Here is an 18,760-nt window from a genome sequence, read left to right on the forward strand (position 1 = left end):
ACAGTGTCCAAAGGAAATAATCTGTCTGGTTGCCCCTCTCTTAAACAGCAGCAGTTTTTGTAGCTAATGACTGTCTCTTGTTTCTGCCTGTGCGAGAATTTGTTGCTCTGGCAGGAGGCAGCCAGGGCTGTTGTCAGCGCAGTCCAGCAAAGCTCACCAGAAGGGTTCCCTGCTCTGATTTTTTTTTTTTTTTTTTTTTTTCCCCTTTGTTGCCCAAGAATGTGTTCATTGGAGACCAGAATTCATCATACAGCCTAAACAAAAAATGGAAATAAAAACGAATGAATGTTGTTGGTTTGATCAGATACAGGGAGTCCCTGATGATGCAAGAGAGAGGCGAGGGGGGTGAAACTCTTACCAGGTGGATCTGTTGCACCTTCCATGCTGCTAATAGTTGCGTGCGGTATTTGTCTGGTGTATCTTGTAAGTTTGTCTCTGATGAGGACTTGTTCTGGATTGTCTACTGCAGCTAGGACTGGGGATTCACAATCCTTCAAACCTGAGGTTAAGCACAGTTTTTATGGGGAAGCCCCACTGGGAGATGGGTGGAGGGAGATGAAAAGTGGGGGGAAACTCGGCACATTTTGGATAATGCTGGTGGTCTGGGACTATATAATTGAAACCTCCTTTTGTTGTTTTCCTTGTTGCAGATGACTTGTTTAAGGTTCACAAACTTAAGCCAAATCTGAAGTGGCGACAGGCTTTTGACAACTACTTAAAAACAATGCCTCCCTACTACTTACTGGTATGTTCCTTTTCTCATTCCATCCTGCTGGGCATAATGGCTGGTGTGACCAGAGTCCTGTGCATCATACCTCTTCCTAGTACATTTTGTTTACTTAATTATGATGATGTTTTAGGTAGCAAACATTTTGCTTTGCAGAGGTATGTAGATCAGGTCAAGAGTTTTTAAGAAATAAATAAATTTCTAGTAATACTGAGTAATAGTAACTTTATTAAGATATTAAATGTGTTTTCTGTTCATTAAATATTAAATAAGCTTTGATCTAAAGTACTTTAGAGTCTTCAGAGAAAGTGAAATTGGCATTATGTTTGTAACTTGATAAAGAAAATGCATATTTGTCTGTTTACTAATGTGGGGTGAAGTGCTAGAACTTGGGAAGCTGATGCTAAGAGAGCTGGCTGGGCCAAACAAAGGAGGGGGGAGGCACCATGTCACCTCTTACATGTAGCTTGGACAATGCACCTCAATATGGACTTGCATCATCCCGGCTATTCTGGTACTGAGCCTTTGAGTGGAAATTGCCAGCGGCACCACACTGCGTGGTGTCGTGGGAATGTGGCAAAATGTCCATTGCGAGCTAGTTAGACTGCCAAACTCATGTCACACGTTATCTAAATAGACTTGAATTTTAGTGGCCAAAAGTGGAAAAGCTAGAGCACTAATCTATGTGCCTTAGCTTCCTGTAATTGATCTTATAAATTTTTTTTTAAAGACTTATTCTCTTACTATTGTGTATTTTGTTTTCCTTATAGCCATTAAAGAAAGCCCTAAGGATGATGGGAGCTCCAAATCTGATATCAGATAATTTAGATTGTGGACTTAGTTACAGTGTTATCTCTTACCTTAAAAAACTCAGCCAACAGGTAGTATTGATAAAACCTTTGCCATTAGAAGTGCGTTGCTATTTAGTTTGTGGTAATCTCATTACAAAGCAGTTAATCCCTGTGGGAGTACATATGGGTGTACAGCGTAATTGAAGATTGAGCATTTCCACCACGAATATGGATGAATCCAGAGTGGTTCTGTAGCCAGTGATTGTGCCTTCTGTAAGTGGAGGGGAGTGCAAAGGAGACCTCTTCAGCTATATTTTAAGTATCTGCTAGACCTTTAAACTCTAAAGTTTATCACTAATTGGATGTATGACTACTCTTGCCATTGTTCTTCCCAGCTGAAGGCAGAGGCTTGCTCTCAGTCTCGTGTTTGTTTCCATGTGTGCCTCGGCAATGTGTATGTTCCCCCAAAAAGCGTATGTTCTCATTCATGGGGAACTAAATCATAGTTCAAGCTTTCTATCTGAGCGTCCTTTTTCCTTCAGGTCAAATCCATTCCATGTGTTAAGAGTGACCTGGTGGGAAATAGCCCTAGATACCTTTTTCTCTTTGTCAAGACTGCCGTTTCAGGTGTAACTGTCTGAAAGCCGTGCCTCCGTAGCACGAATGGTTCTTAAAACAGTAGCTTAATATCTGGAAGTCAGTGGGGAAGCAGTGCAGCCTTTAAAATTACCAAGAAAAAAATCCTCTTCCTTAAAGAATGCACAAAATAAATTCCAAAAGCCCCTGAATGGCCGAGCATCTATCTGGCCATAAAACTTCCTGTGGTATTTCGGTAACTTAATGATATGCAAATTCATATTATTTATCTGCAATATGGACTTAGAATCGCTTGAGATGGCTACTGTGGTTTTCACAGACATTCTCGGCACGTAAAACGTTGTAAATGTGTTGGATGCATTAATAGCTCCTGTATTAGGGACGAGCAATTCCAGAGTTCCGCTGTGTTCCTGCCGTCCTTAAATTCGGGGTTTCCCACGGATCATGAAGCAAACTCTGCAGAGGATGAGATCTGGGGAAAGTGGGTTGCAGTCACGTGGGGGTTGGTTGGGGTTTTTTTGGAGGTATTGCAAGTGTGTGAAAAATCTTACTTTGAATACAGTTAAAGCTTAATACAGTGAAATTATCTGTAGCTATAATAAGAAGTCTGTGCTAATGACAGAAGTAATGTGTTTTTGGAAACTTGCTGATGAAGTGAATTTCTTTTCTTTCACAACTTCTTGTTGCAAACATATACTGCAAACCTTAGTTCATAGGTTGTTTCAAAAATAAAATCTGGAATTATGTTACTGTATCTAAATAATACTGTTGTTATAGATGCAACTTTACAGTAACCTAAGGCATCCCACCTTCCATTTCTTATTTTTTTTCCCTTTAAAGATTATTTTTCAGGGGCACAAAAGAGTCGCAGACCTGCAGCAAAATCAGGGCTGTTCACAGACCTCCTACTGGCATATAAATTTAGATACACTGGCTAAATATTTTTTCCATATGCTAGCACTTTAGGATTTCTTTCTTGAGATTTAATCTATGTAATCAAATATATCCCTGGGTAGGTAGTTCTCCCATTTGTTAGGTAGCTGGGAACTAAATTTGTGGTTTTATTCTGTTAATGTACTGTGTGTTTTGTACTGGAAATCTGCAATGCCTGCTGATTCTTTAACTTGTGGTGTGATTCCATTTTAGACAAAGATAGAGTCGGAACGGATAATAGGTTCAGTGGGTAAGAAAGTTCCACAAGAAATTGGAATAAAAGTGAAAAATCACTCCAGTGGCCTCTCCTTGGTACACAGTAGGGATTTTAAGCAACTGCTGCAAGGGATCACTGGGGAATCTCCACTGAGACTGGCGGAAATGAATGTAAAAGAATTTGCTGGCTTCCACATAGGACTTTTGAACAAGGTAAACAACGTAGTGATCTTGTATGATTAAGCAGTCAATCTCATCTATTTTAAATGGGTAACTTTTATGGACTTCATGTAGAAGAAGGAGGTACCTTCACGCTGAACCGTGAAGAGTGCAGCATAGGCATGAACAGTAAGAAGAATAATTGCAAGTTTTTTGCGCTTGATTTTGGGACACTGTTTGAAAATCCCATGGTAGTAAACAAAGGTTACTGCGTTTTAAGTGACAATCTCTGCAAAAGACAGTGGTGTTCGTCCAGGAATTAACATGCTTAGTCTTAACGGAGCTTAAAGCACTAATGCCGAATAAGGTCTCGTTGAGAAGACAGTTACTCAGTCTGCTGTATCCAGTTACAGAGCTCTGAAGTTACTTCAGAATAATTTTCTTTTAATAGTTAAAATTATTGCAGTTCGTAAAGGAATTTCTCTGTGCATGAGAACTGATGGGTTAACTGAAAGTTATTTGTTTTGTTATAAAACTAGGATTTGAAGCCACAGGCATTCAGAAATGCGTATGATATTCCTCGTCGCAGTCTTCTAGACCAGCTAACTAGAATGAGAACCAATCTTCTGAAAACACACAGGTTTATCTTGGGGCAGGATGAAGGTAAGGAGCCACTGTTCTTCATCAACAGTTTGGAGAGAGTACAGCTATTTTTGTTATTCCCTGAAGTAGTATTTTTCTGTCCTAGATGTGGGAGCAGAATGGGACATTGCATCAGTTGTTGAGTCAGTCAGTGTCATTTTCTTGACTCTGAAGGGGAAAGAAGGAAATTTTTGCCTTCTGTCGTGCAAAATGTCAGACTTGCTTTGAATTTTAAAAATAAGTTTCATGGGAGACCTTTCCCATCCATTGAGGTTCAGTTGATATGGTTTTCATAGCGATACTGGCTTAAAGCAGAGAGGGGGCTTATTTTATTTTACCCTTGTTAGGTGCTGGTGGTGTAAAGATACAGTCGTTAGCATAGAGATTAAACTTGCTTATTTTTCATTCTTCTTCTGCCAATTAAGCTCAGCTCTTGCCAGCCTTATTTCCAAAATCGTAGTCTTCGGCTCTTCCTCTGTGGTGAAAAGAAATAATTATTTCTAGTTCTTAGATGCTAACACTTGTAACTGAGATGTGCAAACTTTGTATTGCCTTAGTTTTAAGGTAGACTAAATTAGATCTCTTGCTGTGTTGCAGACAGCCTTCATAGTGTTCCTGTTGCTCAAATGGGAAATTACCAGGAATACCTGAAAATGATGCCTTCACCCCTTCGGGAGATTGACCCAGATCAACCAAAAAGACTTCATACATTTGGCAATCCATTTAAACAGGATAAGAAGGTAGGAAGAGCCATGCTGTCTGCTGTGTCTTTATGTTTAGCATGGCTTGAAATAATTTGTGAGTACAATTTCTCTCCCACAACTGCAGTACGTTACTGACCTGTGTAGCTCTTCTGTCACGTGTGGAAAGGAGCTCTATCTTCCACGTGGTCCAAGAGAAACATGTAAAGAATCCTGCTGATGTACAGAGTGGCACTGGTCCGCCTCTGCTTACAGTGTACATTAGGTATCTCTGTTCTGAGAGCTGTGAAGTTGAGAGCCACCTGAATTTTAACACAGAGGGACTTGCTCCATCAATGAATTGATGAAACAATTTCTATTTTGTACTGTTTTGGTTTTGTTTTGTTTTTAAAAAGTGTTTTCTTTTCAGGGTATGATGATAGATGAAGCAGATGAATTTGTCGCTGGGCCTCAGAATAAGATTAAGCGTCCTGGAGAGCTCAATACTCCAGCATCACTGAAGAGGAGGCGTAGCATGTCGCCACTGTTGAGACGGCCCCAGTCACCGCCGGTCGTGACAAATCACGTTGGTGGGAAAGGGCCACCATCCGCTTCTGGATCCCCATCGTATCTGAACCTCAAAGGTGTCCCAGCAAATAAAGGTATAACAAGTTGTAGTACAGCAGCCTGCGTGGTCACAAGCGGGAATATCTGTGTAAAACAACAACAGCAAAACAAAAACACACCAAAGAAAAGCTTCTCTGTGCTTTACAAGTTGATTCAAAAGGGTGTATCATGACGTACATATGCTTTATGTAGGACTGAATTTCTTTTGCTGGCCTAGATAAACAGGCTGCTGCTATAGCTAATGAAGTCTGGAATAAAAAGTAATTTTGAACTGTTTTAAAAAAAAAACAAAACTGAAACCTATCACCAGGACGGTTTTGGAGGAAGCAGGGATTTCAGATCAGCTTTTAGTTCTCATTTGTGTGTTCTGTGGTGGGGAAGGAAAGTTACAATATGGTTGTTTTCATTTCCCACAAATACTAATTTTCTCACGTGCCTATTGTAGCAAATGGAGTCAGAAGAAAACTCTGTTAGCTGGAATTGGGGGAAGGAAGGAAAACATTAGTTTACTTAGAAGTCATAACACTGCAATAGGAATACAGGAAATGGTGACTTGATGATAGTGAAACGGGATGGTAACAGTCCAAGGTATTGCCTTGGTCACATCAAAGGAGAGTTGTTCAGCACTGTCGTATTGCTAAACGGTACTTCAAACAAGGAAGCTAACGGAACTATTTCTGTTTGGCTTTTTGATACTGCAGTTATGCACTAGTAAGATACATATTTTTAATTTGTAGATATCAATAACAGTATTGTCCAAGATGGTAATGGAGAGAAGAAAGCAGAAGATGGTCAGTCACTGGAAAAGCAAATTGATGGCTTGCCTGTGCAAATGGCTTCTTCGGTTCCAGCTGCTTTGGGAGAGGATGAAATGTTACCGAATGACTTGGACTCTCTACCTGTTGAATTCAATTGTTTAAGTGAAGATGGGTTGGATCATAAACCTGATACCAACGCACTTGTTCGAGGGCCTCTAAATTACGGTGTGGCTGGAGATGACCCAAAACGAGTGATGGAGTCTACTTCTGAATCTGTGCCAAATTCATTTAAAATAACACCTACGATGCTGGAGGGAAACAATGCTGATATCAAAATTAAGGTGATGAAAGAGGTTCGCAAACCTGGAAGAAGTAAGTTGTGTGTTGGTTTTTTTTAAATTATTATTAGTATATTGTACACAGTGCTAGAGAGGAGACTTTTCCTTGAAGTAAAGAGCTATTTTCAATACATGTACAACGTTAGATTTTGAGTAATTGAATAATTTCTGATTGCTTACATATGAACAATAGAGGGTCAAAAAAAGGAAGAAAGTTTTTACATGCTGGGCAGGTGAGTTGAAGTTTAGACAGCAGTATTTAGGAAGCTGAGTGTCAAGTGTCCTTGTTTGCCCTTTAAGACAGGTTAACTGCTATAAGAGGTACCCTGTGAAAGCACCTTTCAGAGGTTTTGTCTTTGTAGCTCTACAAAGGTGTTACGAATGATCTGATGACTCCAGATAGACTTTGCCTTATACTGCGCTGCTCCATGCAGAATACCACATCATCAGTATCAATTCAAATTATTTGCGTCACCTCCTCTCTGTGCATAAAGCTAATAAGTGTGAAACTCTGGGCTTTGTTTTTTCTTTTGGCTGTTAAGTCTTATTCAAAATGCATTTGCAAGACTTATTTTTAATATATAGGGTTTTTTATCTTTTTTTTAGATTATGAAAAAATTTTCTCTCTTCTTGAGGAGGTGCAAGGACCTATGGAAATTCAGAAGTATTTCATTGAATTTGCTATCAAGGAAGCAGCAAGGTTTGTATAGATATAAGCGATGCAGAGTCATAAATGTTACTTTAGAATTATGATAGTAAATCACAAAATTTTCCAGTACTAGTATTTTCTGTTTTCCTTTTTGACATATTTCAATTACTATGGTTGGTTTAGTGGTCAAACTACCATTACATTTTTATGGAATTTAAAAGTAAAATTGGAAGACAGGTCATTATTGAAGACCAACCCAAAATTTGGGTGGGTTGGGGAAGGGTGGCTGTATTAGATTTTTCTGGTCATTCTAATGCTAGAAATAAAGCAAACCCTTCCATATCGGAAACAGAGAGCACTGGTGATGTGATTTATAATGGCTGAATAGTTTTGAGTTGTTGAAGTTTATTTTTGGAAGAAAGAAATTAAGTTATGTGCTCTCTCTCTTCCTTAGGTTTAAAAAACGGGTCTTAATACAACACTTAGAGAGAATACTAGAGGAACTAGAGTTCAACAGCCTACCCAACAGAGTTAATCATGTCAACAGCAGATAATAATGTACCGGCCAGACGAATACGGACCAGGAACGAGTTTGCTGTGCCACAGAAGAGTGGAAGAGGACGTAGCTGCTGCCCTCACCATCTTGGCAGCCAAGCGATTTTACTGTCACAGTCTGAGAAGAAGCAGTGGAGCTTTAACTTTAAGAACCTCTATCGGCAGAAGCTGGGCTATAACCTTAAGGATTTGCTATGAAAGGTGTGGCTTTTTTCCTGTGGAGGGTGCTATTTGCTCAACAGGCTGAAGAAAATAAGCATTGCTGCCCCTCCTGCAGGTGATGAGAATTTACTCAGTTGAACGCTGTCGTTAGACATTTACGTGCTATAGGCAGCAGGTTGCACTAAAATGGGGCACTGTCAAATGCACACACTGTCTGCATCGTGGAGAGAGCCCGTGTGTTCCCAAAAATAAAAAAAAAAAAACCCTCCCAGAAACACCCGCACTGGTAAAATTGCATGTGGCCACCACAGAGACAAGGGTCTCGTTCCCGAGAACTGCTAGCCATGCCTTTAAACTTGAGATTCAGTGTAGATTGAGAGTAAAGAAACTGCTATTGTGTTAATGAAAGCTAAAGACAGCCCTGTGACTGTTACCCACCCGATGGTCACTAAACAATCTACCTCAGACTCTCTTCTGTTTTGTCTGCAGACATTATGAAAGTGCACCTGAGGCTTCCCAGGTCCCCGACTTCAGTTCTCTTTCATCCTGTGAGGAGGACGGAGATTCTTCAGGTGGCCTTGGCACACGCTGTGCTTTGGAAGCACTAAAAGGAAACGCTTTTAAAAACGTGTATTTTAATGTTCATACAAAAGAGATTATTTTGAACAGTATTGTTACCAGATCACTAATTTGATATTTTAACTGTATAAATTTTTTTGGAACATATGTATATATAAAATAAACCATTTTATTAATTTTTAATAAGTGCTAATCTGAGGAGTCTGTAGCGGGCAGCACTGAGTTCCTCCAATTGTCTGTTACCAACAGACCGTTGATATTTTTGTAAAACCAGTGAGTGGTGGAGCTGTACTGCAGCAGCACCTGATCTGCACGGCCTCAGACACAGCTCGTGGTGGTAGTTGCAGAATGTGTTTCTACCCTGGAGCACCTGCCCCATCCCTCAGCTCAGCCTGTGTGGGGTGCACGTTTTTACTCAGTATTAAAGGCACAAAGTTCCAATTTACCAAACCCTTGGTTACCTGAGCTGGTATCCTGTTCTCCGTTCCTCTTGCTATATTTTGTCCAAAGGTAACTTTATATTTCACAAAACATACAAAGAAGACTGAAGCACCTGCATGTAATTTTTTTTCCTTTAAAGCAGTACTAATAATGTGCCAGTCGCAAGCAGCTCTTCTGATAATTGTGTATTTTCAGTTGTTCACACGTAACATACTCTGATCCTCTAACAGCTTTCTTCTGAAAACAGGTTGAAGTTGTGCTCGTGTTAACTAGCTCTTTACCTCGTACTGCAAATATCCTTGTGATTCTGATTCACCAGCCAACGCGTAAGAGGCAGGGAAACATTTTAGCTGGTGAGCCTGTACTTCTCTGTTCCTACTGGTATTTTTAGTACTAGCCAGCCTGTGAGACATCCTTTCCATCTGCCCTGAAGCAGTGGCCTTGTCTTTCTGGAAGATGCAGTTTGATCATTAGAATTACACCAGCGAAATTCAAGAAGGAAATAAAATCCAGCAACAGCAAATCTCCATCACAGTATTAAATGAATGAAGTGGCAGGGGGAAAGGCATTACTATAAATGTGTCCTAATTCTTTTCTTGGAAGTAACTTCTATTCGTCTGTATGGTTGAGCATTTAAAAAAAAATCCAGAAATACCTTGGAATGATACAAAAGGGGGATTCACTCCTTTGAAATTGTTACATGAAGCTGTGAGTCACCATGATGGACCTCCCATGCCTAATATTGGACTCTTAAAGGGGAAATTATTTACAGAAGGTCAGATATATCGTGCATACCTTGTTTTAAAATGGCCTGGTTGCATGCATCAAGTTGCATGTAATGTGCTATTTCTGAAGTCGCAGGTGGTAAGAGGAGACAGCTCTCTTCTATCTAATTAATGGTTATTTAATTTTCTTTCCTGGTTCCAGAGGCAGTGACTTGATCATAATGTGTCTGAGCAGGGGCTGAGTTTGTAACTCGTGACCTTGTTAGTGTGTAAACCCACTCTTTTGATGTGACGCGATTGGCTGCCAAATGAGCTACAGGAACCTGGTGACTTAAGGTGGCCTCCTTAGAGTTAAACCTGGCGAGAGGGGTCAAGGACAACAGGAAGAGGTTCTTCAAATACATGGCAGATAAAACTAACACCAGAGGCAATGTAGGCCCACTGATGAACGGGGTGGGTGCCCTGGTGACAGAAGATACAGAGAAGGCAGAATTACTGAATGCCTTCTTTGTCTCTGTCTACTCTGCCGGAGGCTGTCCTGAGGAGCCCCGTACCCCTGAGGCCCCAGAGGAAGGCAGGGCAATGGAGGAGTCTGCCTCAGTTGATGAGGACTGGGTTAGGGAGCAATTAAGCAATCTGGACATCCATAAATCCATGGGTCCAGATGGGATGCACCCGCGGGTGCTGAGGGAGCTGGCTGAAGTCATTGCTGGACCGCTCTCCATCATCTTTGCCAAGTCTTGGGAAACGGGAGAGGTGCCTGAGGACTGGAGGAAAGCAAATGTCACTCCGGTCTTCAAAAAGGGCAAGAAGGAGGACCCAGGCAACTATAGACCGGTCAGCCTCACCTCCATCCCTGGGAAAGTGATGGAACACCTTATCCTTGGTGCCATCTTAAGACATATCAAGGATAAGAGGGTCATCAGGGACAGTCAACATGGCTTCACCAAGGGGAAGTCGTGTTTGACCAACCTCATAGCCTTTTATGAAGACGTAACAAGGTGGATTGACGATGGCAGAGCAGTGGATGTGGTCTACCTTGACTTCAGCAAAGCATTTGACACCGTCTCCCACAGCATCCTCACGGCAAAACTGAGGAAGTGTGGACTGGACGATCGGGTAGTGAGGTGGACTGCAAACTGGCTGAAGGAGAGAAGCCAGAGAGTTGTGATCAATGGGGCGGAGTCTGGTTGGAGGCCTGTATCTAGTGGAGTGCCTCAAGGGTCAGTTCTGGGACCAATACTGTTCAATATATTCATCAATGACTTGGATGAGGGAATTGAGTGTACTATCAGCAAGTTTGCTGATGACACCAAGCTGGGAGGAGTGGCTGACACGCCAGAAGGCTGTGCTGCCATCCAGCGAGATCTGGACAGGCTAGAGAGTTGGGCGGGGAAAAATTTAATGAAATATAACAAGGGGAAATGTAGAGTCTTGCATCTGGGCAGGAACAACCCCAGGTTCCAGTACAGGTTGGGGAATGACCTATTAGAGAGCAGTGTAGGGGAAAGAGACCTGGGGGTCCTGGTGGACAGCAGGATGACCATGAGCCAGCACTGTGCCCTTGTGGCCAAGAAGGCCAATGGCATCCTGGGGTGTATTAGAAGGGGGGTGGTTAGTAGGTCCAGAGAGGTTCTCCTTCCCCTCTACTCTGCCCTGGTGAGACCTCATCTGGAATATTGTGTCCAGTTCTGGGCCCCTCAGTTCAAGAAGGACAGGGAACTGCTGGAGAGAGTCCAGCGCAGGGCCACAAAGATGATTAAGGGAGTGGAGCATCTCCCTTATGAGGAAAGGCTGAGGGAGCTGGGTCTCTTTAGCTTGCAAAAGAGGAGACTGAGGGGTGACCTCATTAATGTTTATAAATATATAAAGGGCGGGTGTCACGAGGATGGAGCTAGGCTCTTCTCAGTGACAACCAACAGTAAGACAAGGGGTAATGGGTTCAAGCTGGAACACAAGAGGTTCCACTTAAATGTGAGAAGAAACTTCTTCTCAGTGAGGGTGACAGAGCACTGGAACAGGCTGCCCAGGGAGGTTGTGGATTCTCCTTCTCTGGAGACATTCAAAACCCGCCTGGACGCCTTCCTGTGTAACCTCACCTAAGTTTTCCTGCTCTGGCAGGGGGATTGGACTAGATGATCTTTTGAGGTCCCTTCCAATCCCTAACATTCTGTGATTCTGTGATTCTGTGACTTTCATTCACTTTTGGAATCTTACACCTCAGAAAATGCACAGGAAAGACAAAATAGCCCAAGTTCAAGCAGTGAAAATTTTCCCTCACCTCACTGTTATTTTATCTGAATAAACTGACTTTGGATCAGAATATTAGAGGGGAACTAGACTTGAGTCTTCATAGGACGGAAGATGTACCATCCTCGCAGGTCCCCGTCAGTGAAGAGGTGAAGAACAAGGAGCGACAGTAACCCAGCTGAGAGCGCGCAGCCCTGCGTCCCAAACGGAGCACAAAATGTACGTTGCTTCCTTTGGAAACAGTAAACGCTCCGTGACTGTGTTAAGGAGAATCTTAACGGAGATAACTCGCCGTGAGACAAACAACCATGCTGGATGCAGGTGGAACCTGCACGGAACAAACACAGGTTTTGAATGTCACGCCTCACTTTGGCAGCAACTGGGACAGCCCGGAGCGTCGCGCCGGTGTCCAGCCTGCCCTTCCCTGGGCAGAGACCGTGAGCCCAGCAGCAGCGGCTGTGTTACCGAGAGCGCGGCTGTGTTACCGAGAGCACGGCTGTTGTGTGTGCCGGAGGAGGCTCCGCACAGCGGGACTGTGCCCGGGCAGCGGCTCGGGAGACAGCGCAGGTCTGTAAATCCATGTGGATGGAATCGGGAAAGCTGGCCGTGCTTTGCTCCAGCTTGTGTTCCTGAGGCCTTATCTAAGGTTGAAATAATGTGGCACAGTTAAACTGCGATGTTTAGAAATTGGGAAGGGGGAAAAGATCTGGCTTGCTGTGGTTCCTGTAAGGAGCATTTTTTAACAATCTGAATTAACAAATTAAGCGCTTCTCTTTCTGCCTTGGGTAGCAGAGCTGTGTGGTACTTTGGATACCTGAATCCCTTCCACCTCTTCCATTTCCTGGACATCTCTTAACCAGGCATCCTCTTTGGTTTTTTTCCCTTGTAAACACCAAGGAATGTTCCTAAAATGGGCCCATGGCCACGCGGGTCCCAGTCCAGTCCCGGCCAGCAGGCATGTGCGGGGCGCTGCTGCCCGCAGTTTGTGCACACAGCGCTTTCATGATGGGCAAGTGTTTTCTTGCCCGGGTCTAACTAGCATTAGAAAGCGATTGTCATCTTCCAAAATAAAAGCAGCAGAGGCTGTAACTGTGCTATGCTTGACATTGCAGTGGTATCTCCCTTTACAGGAAACTATAAAAAACCACTCAAATGCTATTTTTTTTTCCTGTTTTTCTTTTCCTGGTAATTTTCTCCAGATTCTGCCTCTAAACTGGCTGGCTAAAATGGCAGCAATGTAGGGTGTTGAGCTTGTTTTCTTTTGTTCTGTTATTTAATATTTACTAAGAAGCTTCTGATGGAAAAATAGAAGTGGAAATGCATTGGCTAACAAAACCAATGCTAAACAACAGTGTTTGATACCAGCGACACGGCGACCTTAGCAAATGGACTCTAGAGCACTTGTCTTGAAGAATATGCAACCTAGATAAGCTGAAAACAAGGCCAAAGACACTAAAATCTGGCAGAAACGAGGTTTGGCAGAGATCTGAAGGAAGGATGTTAGTCACTGGATTTAAAAGGAGCTGCTGCTTTCAGGTCTGCAAAAACAAACTGGAGTCTGTCTAAAGCAGAAAAGGAAGAAACTGGAGAAGGATAATGCCTTGGGATTTAGGAAAAATCTTGTGGCCTGGAGGAATCATTAAGCTTCACTTCTAAATTCGAATCTTGTGATCATTTTGGGGAGGTAGGACTAAACCAAGAAGGCTGGACTTGTCTGCTTTTCTCCATTCCTGTTCAGCTGCAACCTTGTGTGTTGTTTCATCCTTGAAAGCAGACTGTTGGCTTGGCTTTAGCATTGGTGTTTTTCTTCTCTCGTTCTGCGTTGACAGTGTTTGCAACTGTCTCTTGGTAGTGGCTAGAAGCCCATGGCAGTTTTTTGGGAACCCTGGTGTTGTCCTGAAGCAGGGAGCGTGGGCAGGGGCTGTGAAAGCTCCTTCATCTGTTCCATTTCAGAGCCTGCGTGAGATGCTTCTCAGGGCTGGTAGTGCAAATCTCGTCGCTTCTGCAGCTGATTACTCAGAGTTCAGAAGAAGAAAGCACCAAGGAAGGAGTTAAACCGTCGGTACAGCCTCATGCTAAACTCACCGGAGGGTATTTTCATATGTGATGGAAGAAAATAGAAGAACATAGCTGCCCTGAGGTGGCAGCCACGCGGGTTTGCCAGGAATGGTGACTGCTGGTACCGCGTAAAGAACATGAAATCACCCTTTCCTGTGAGTTGGGAAGCTATCAAAGAAGCCACATATTTCTTCAGATTTTTGGATTGGGCTAAAGCTCTTAAGCAATTTATGGTGAAGTCCAAAAGAACAATTTGGCCTGGGAAAGGCAGTGGGAGTGGAAAACCCTGATTGGATTTTTGCTGGAGATTTTTTTTGAGAGCTTGGGGAAGTTCATGTTCACATCTGCAATGGGAATTTCATGGCTGTTTCCTAGTCCTGGATCAGCTCCAGCAGCACTGGAAGTAGCCGGATCCTTGGCATTTATATATGCTTGCTGTCATCTTGATCACTGTCACTCCCCTAATCCAAGCAGTCTTGCATAACATCCCTTAAAATACTGGGCACCTCTGGCAATTTGCTGTATCCCAGCGCTCTGCTTGCCGCTGCTGAGCAGCTGGTAGGAGGGACAGAGCTATTTGCAAAGCGTCCTCACGGTGCCTGCCCGTTTGCAAAATGCTCACAGCGTTGCGGTGTGCTGAAACGGGAGGAGAGGTTTATAAAGCATTTTTGGTAGTCAGAAAGACAAAGCTCTGTTTGCATGGTCAGCCTGTTTCTCATCATTTTCTCCAAAGTACACAGGTATTTTAATGTTACATTTGATTTGTAAATATTTGATAGGTAGAATATATCAAAGAGAGGTTCAGCCTTTTGTAAAGGATGGAGGGGAAAGGCCTGCTTTCTTTCTGAATGGTTGCTGGGTTTGTGGAAATGCACATCATGTTTCTTGAGGTGGTGGTAGTGGTGTGAGCAGTTACTGTCTGAGCGCCGTATTTCAAGCTTAGGAACCTGTTGGTAGATTTGGGGTTCGTTTGTAGACGCTTGAAGGTGTTTTGATCAATCTGCGCTGCTGTAGTGGCTGCCTGGTGTCTGGGTTGTGGGTGCCTCAGGATTCAAGGAGTGCTTTCCTAAGTAGGACAGAAATAAAAATGAGCCCTCTTCCCCAAGACTAAAATGTGATTTAAAAAAAAAAAAAAAAAGCTTTTTGCTGATTGCAGATGATTATAATGCAGCTGCTCGACAGTGACATCCCAGCCATGGAAAAATAACATTGGTTCTTTGAGCTGTTTTCCAGTCTGTGCAGTGTATTAAAATCCTTCATGCACAGCTGGCACATTTAACTTTGATTACGTTGTTGAAGTGACTGATCTGAGAGCAGCCTGGATCCCAGTTGCTTGCAGAATTCAAAAATAAGGTTGTTCCAATTCATCTGCAGTTGGTTATTTTGGAAGAGAGACAAACTATCTCGAGTACTTTTAGGGCTGCTAATTAAAGTCTTGTGGCACTACTCTGAGAGTGTCTTTAAAGATGGATGGAGGGACTTACCCAAGGTCGTGTAGTGTGTCGCTAACAAAGATCATTACAAAATCCATGCCCTAATTTGGTCTTGTACACCGAATTATTTCCCTGGTGTTGAAAATCCCACTGCAAAACAGCCCTCTGGCTGCTGGGCCGTCGTGTCGATGGCTCTGGCCCGGGGAGCCGGGGCTGGGATGGGACACGCTGAAGTGGGTGCGTTTTGCTGGATTTGCGCTTCTGGGGCTGGAAAAAATCAGGAGCTTGGAAAGAGGGACGTAGGAGAAGCTGCCCAAGCCCGTAGGTGCTTGTGGTGGTACTGGCCCTGCTTTAAAGTCGAGTTCTGGCTTCTGACCTGAGCTGCTCTGATGCCTTTTCTTTCTCAGCCACGTAAAAGTGTATTTTTAAATTCTGTTGGCATCCCTGGCTTCAGCACTCCTCCCTCTGCACGTGAGCAGCCCGGGCACGGGAACCGCTGTGCACAGTGGTTACTGGAAGAGGCGGCGGTGGGGGCCTGGTGAGCTCTGGAAGAAGCTGTTTCAAGTGCATCACAACCAGCAAATCCTCCCGCGGGAGCGTAGTCAGAGAGCAGGAGCACAAGTGTGTGGTGCCGGCTGCGGGCAGGACGTGCCGGGGCTGGGCACGGGGAAGGCCGCTCGCCAAGCGGCCACCCGGCGGTGGGTGAAACGGGGTGAGACCGACCGCTGGGAACCGGCCCTGAGTTCCCCTGGGGAAAGACGGTTTTTTCACGGCCTGGGCTGTGGTGGGAAGCGCTGGATAACAGGCTGAGCCGCGGCTGGTTGAGGGATGGCTCGTTCCAGAAGCGCACGCAACAGGACCCCGAGGTGGCTCTGACCTCGCGGGGTGGCCGAAAGCTGTCCCTTGTCTGTCTGATGACTAAATCCTGCGTTCCTGCAGGGGTATAGAGCAGGTTCTGCTTCCCAGGGTCTGCCTGCACCCCTGGGCTCGGCGTGCCTGCACTGTCAAGGTGAGGAGGAGCTGTGAAAGCGTGAAAATAAGAGGGGCTGCTCTCGTTGTGACAAAAAAAACCAGCCAGAGGTTGAAAATACCAATGAAAGCCTTGTCCTGTTCATCCCCTGGCACAGATGTGTGGATGGGGAGCTCCTCAGAAGTCAGAAAGCTGCACCAAGACGGAGTTTTGGGGGAGGCTGTCAGCGTTTGGCCGGGGTCGGTGCCTCGCGAGCGGGTGTCGCGGTGCCGGCCGTCTGCTCCGCGCCTGAGCCGCCTCTGGCGTGACTCGCCTCTCTCCTTCCATCCTCCTGCCCGAGCTTGTGCGTTAGCCGATGTCTGCTGAGCATCCCATTGCTCCGCTCCCCAGAACGCGGTGGGGCTGAGCCTCGTTTCTGGCCCTTTCGAGCTCTGCAGTTCCTGCTCGAGCAGCGAAGGCAGAGCGCGGCGTGTGCCTTGCACAGCCCCTGAGCGCCGTCCGCACCGTGCCGGGTGGGGAGGGGGCTCAGCCCGTCCCTGCCAGACGTTGTCCTCTCCTCGCAGCCCTGGCCAACCCAAGCATGGCTGGACTTGCAGCAGACCTGAGGTTTATTAACCAGCCCCGGGCAGAGATCTGTATGTGATGGGGGGGGTGCAAACCAGGTGCAGCGCGGTGGTTTTGGAGAAGGAGGGAGGATTGTTTGGTCCAGGCCTGTGGGTGCCTTGGAGGGTCTGGTCATATTCTGGGGAGCAACAGCTTTGTGTGGACATGGGGAAGCGAGCTGCTCTTTGGAGCGCCTGCTGAACAGGCTCCTCCAAAACTGCTTTTTGATGCAATTGTCTTGTTTTTTGTACTTCTGCAACCAGGACAGGGGAGTAAATCGCTGCTTCAGCATTTGCTGTGCACACCGGGCACTGTTCCCGCGTCCTGTGCTGCCACAGAGACTTCCCAGGGATGGGATGCTGGGGCAGCCAGGGGCTCGGAGGACATCGCTGCTGGCCCTGAACTGCTCTAAATATACAGCAGAAACACCTTGAGGGGAGAAGGGACAATTTTATCCTCCTTTCCTCCTCCTCTTTTTTTTTTTTTAATCCCAAGTGAAGTCCTCGTGCAGCACGGCATGCCGCCGGCTTGTCCCCAGGAAACCGGTTCAGCCAGCACTGGTGCGGGCAGGGAGGGCGCTGCCAGCGCCGGCTGCTCCGCTCGGGGTGCGACCTGGGAGCAAATAGGCACGTCTGTCTGCGTGTGGGTCTGTGGGTTCCCCGGGACCACTACCATAGAATGAGCTGTTGGTTTGAGAATCCAAATGTTACTTTTTTTTTTTTTTTTTTTTTTTCCTCTCTCCCATTTCCTTTTGAAAGGGCCTGGTAAGCCCTGACACCGCACGGCCTGGGCTCCCGCCAGAGAGCCCTGGGGCTTGTGTTCCTGCTCGCGCTGCCAGGCTCCCGGCTGCCTCGTGAACTCCCGTTTGCCTTTCTTGGCTGGAAAAAGGATTAAGTTGGCAGGACAGGAAAATTAATCAGCTGCCATTTTAAGGATGTAGGTTTTGTTGCAGTCCAAAGTGTTTTGAAATGACATTCTATCACCGAGACCAACCTGGGGCTGATTAAAAGGCTTTTTACCTGCCGGAATACCAGATTTATTTCCGCCGTGGTGCTCCGCCAGGTGATTACAGCTTCAAGGTGAACCTCAAGGCCAAATGAAAGGAGTGTTTTACCTTCACTGCTAGTGGGAAAGCTGGTACCAAATTTTTATTTTCTGCTTGTTTAACGTTCAAAATCGCCTTTCTTTGCCCTTCCCCTCTGCGCAGGCAGCCTGCCAGCTTGGCACGGGCACTGCTGGGAACGGCAAAGTGAGCTGGGGTGGGCGATGGGGGAGCTCGGGGCAGCGCCGTGACCCCCGGGTGCTGCGGGGTGAGCCTCAGCCTTCCTGAATCATCTGGTGGAAAATTGTTGCCTTTTGGTGCAGGTGACCCCCAAAAAGGAGCAGTAACGGTGCTGCTCTTGGAGTGGGGGGTGCCGGATCCATCTGGAGCATGTCCCTGTACATAATGTCCTTGCTGAAGGTGCTGGAGATGGAGAAGGGCGGCTCTGCCACAGCACAGGGAAGAGTGAGGGAACCCGAAGCATGGGAATAAGGAATAAGTGATAAGGAAGCAAAAAAACCATTTTGGAGCAGAAAGTAATTGCCATTCCCTGCTGTCTCCAGGGACGGTGCTGTGTTGGTGCTGCAGAGCTCTGGGAAGCAGCCATTAGCCACCAGCTTTCCCCAGAAAGCTTTAATCCAGCTGAACTGGGAATACTGGGCACACCAGCCTCACCCCGTACTGGTCCCCCAGCTGCACTTGGCTTCCCAGCACCTCAGCGATGGCTCCAGCACGGGGGGGTGGCACAAAACTCCTCTGCCGCTGTCAGACACGTGTGAGCTGGAGTTATTTTCACAAGTGATGCTATGGGTCAGCCCTTGCTGA

General features: G+C 45.4%; 1 protein-coding gene across 6 annotated transcripts in view; it reads left to right on the forward strand.

The window, feature by feature from the left end:
* The window catches only part of LOC135993471 (integrator complex subunit 6-like), a 38,810-nt gene extending 30,264 nt beyond the window's left edge, over nucleotides 1–8,546 (forward strand). For 2 of the 6 annotated variants that reach the window (XM_065643367.1, XM_065643368.1), the window contains exon 11: nucleotides 651–735. Coding sequence is in view for 2 of the 6 variants with exons in the window: in XM_065643365.1 (XP_065499437.1) it covers nucleotides 651–745; nucleotides 1,498–1,608; nucleotides 3,262–3,477; nucleotides 3,963–4,086; nucleotides 4,663–4,805; nucleotides 5,176–5,407; nucleotides 6,110–6,502; nucleotides 7,075–7,168; nucleotides 7,572–7,671 (1,508 nt within the window). In the remaining 4 variants the exon portion in view is untranslated. Of the gene's footprint in view, nucleotides 1–650; nucleotides 746–1,497; nucleotides 1,609–3,261; nucleotides 3,478–3,962; nucleotides 4,087–4,662; nucleotides 4,806–5,175; nucleotides 5,408–6,109; nucleotides 6,503–7,074; nucleotides 7,169–7,571 lie in introns of those variants that run through there. The other 4 variants (XR_010606876.1, XR_010606877.1, XM_065643365.1 and 1 more) reach the window with 4 other exon arrangements.
* The last annotated feature ends 10,214 nt before the right edge of the window (nucleotides 8,547–18,760 follow it).

Source organism: Caloenas nicobarica, chromosome 12, assembly GCF_036013445.1.
Source record: "Caloenas nicobarica isolate bCalNic1 chromosome 12, bCalNic1.hap1, whole genome shotgun sequence".
In the NCBI taxonomy this organism is placed as follows: Eukaryota; Metazoa; Chordata; class Aves; order Columbiformes; family Columbidae; genus Caloenas; species Caloenas nicobarica.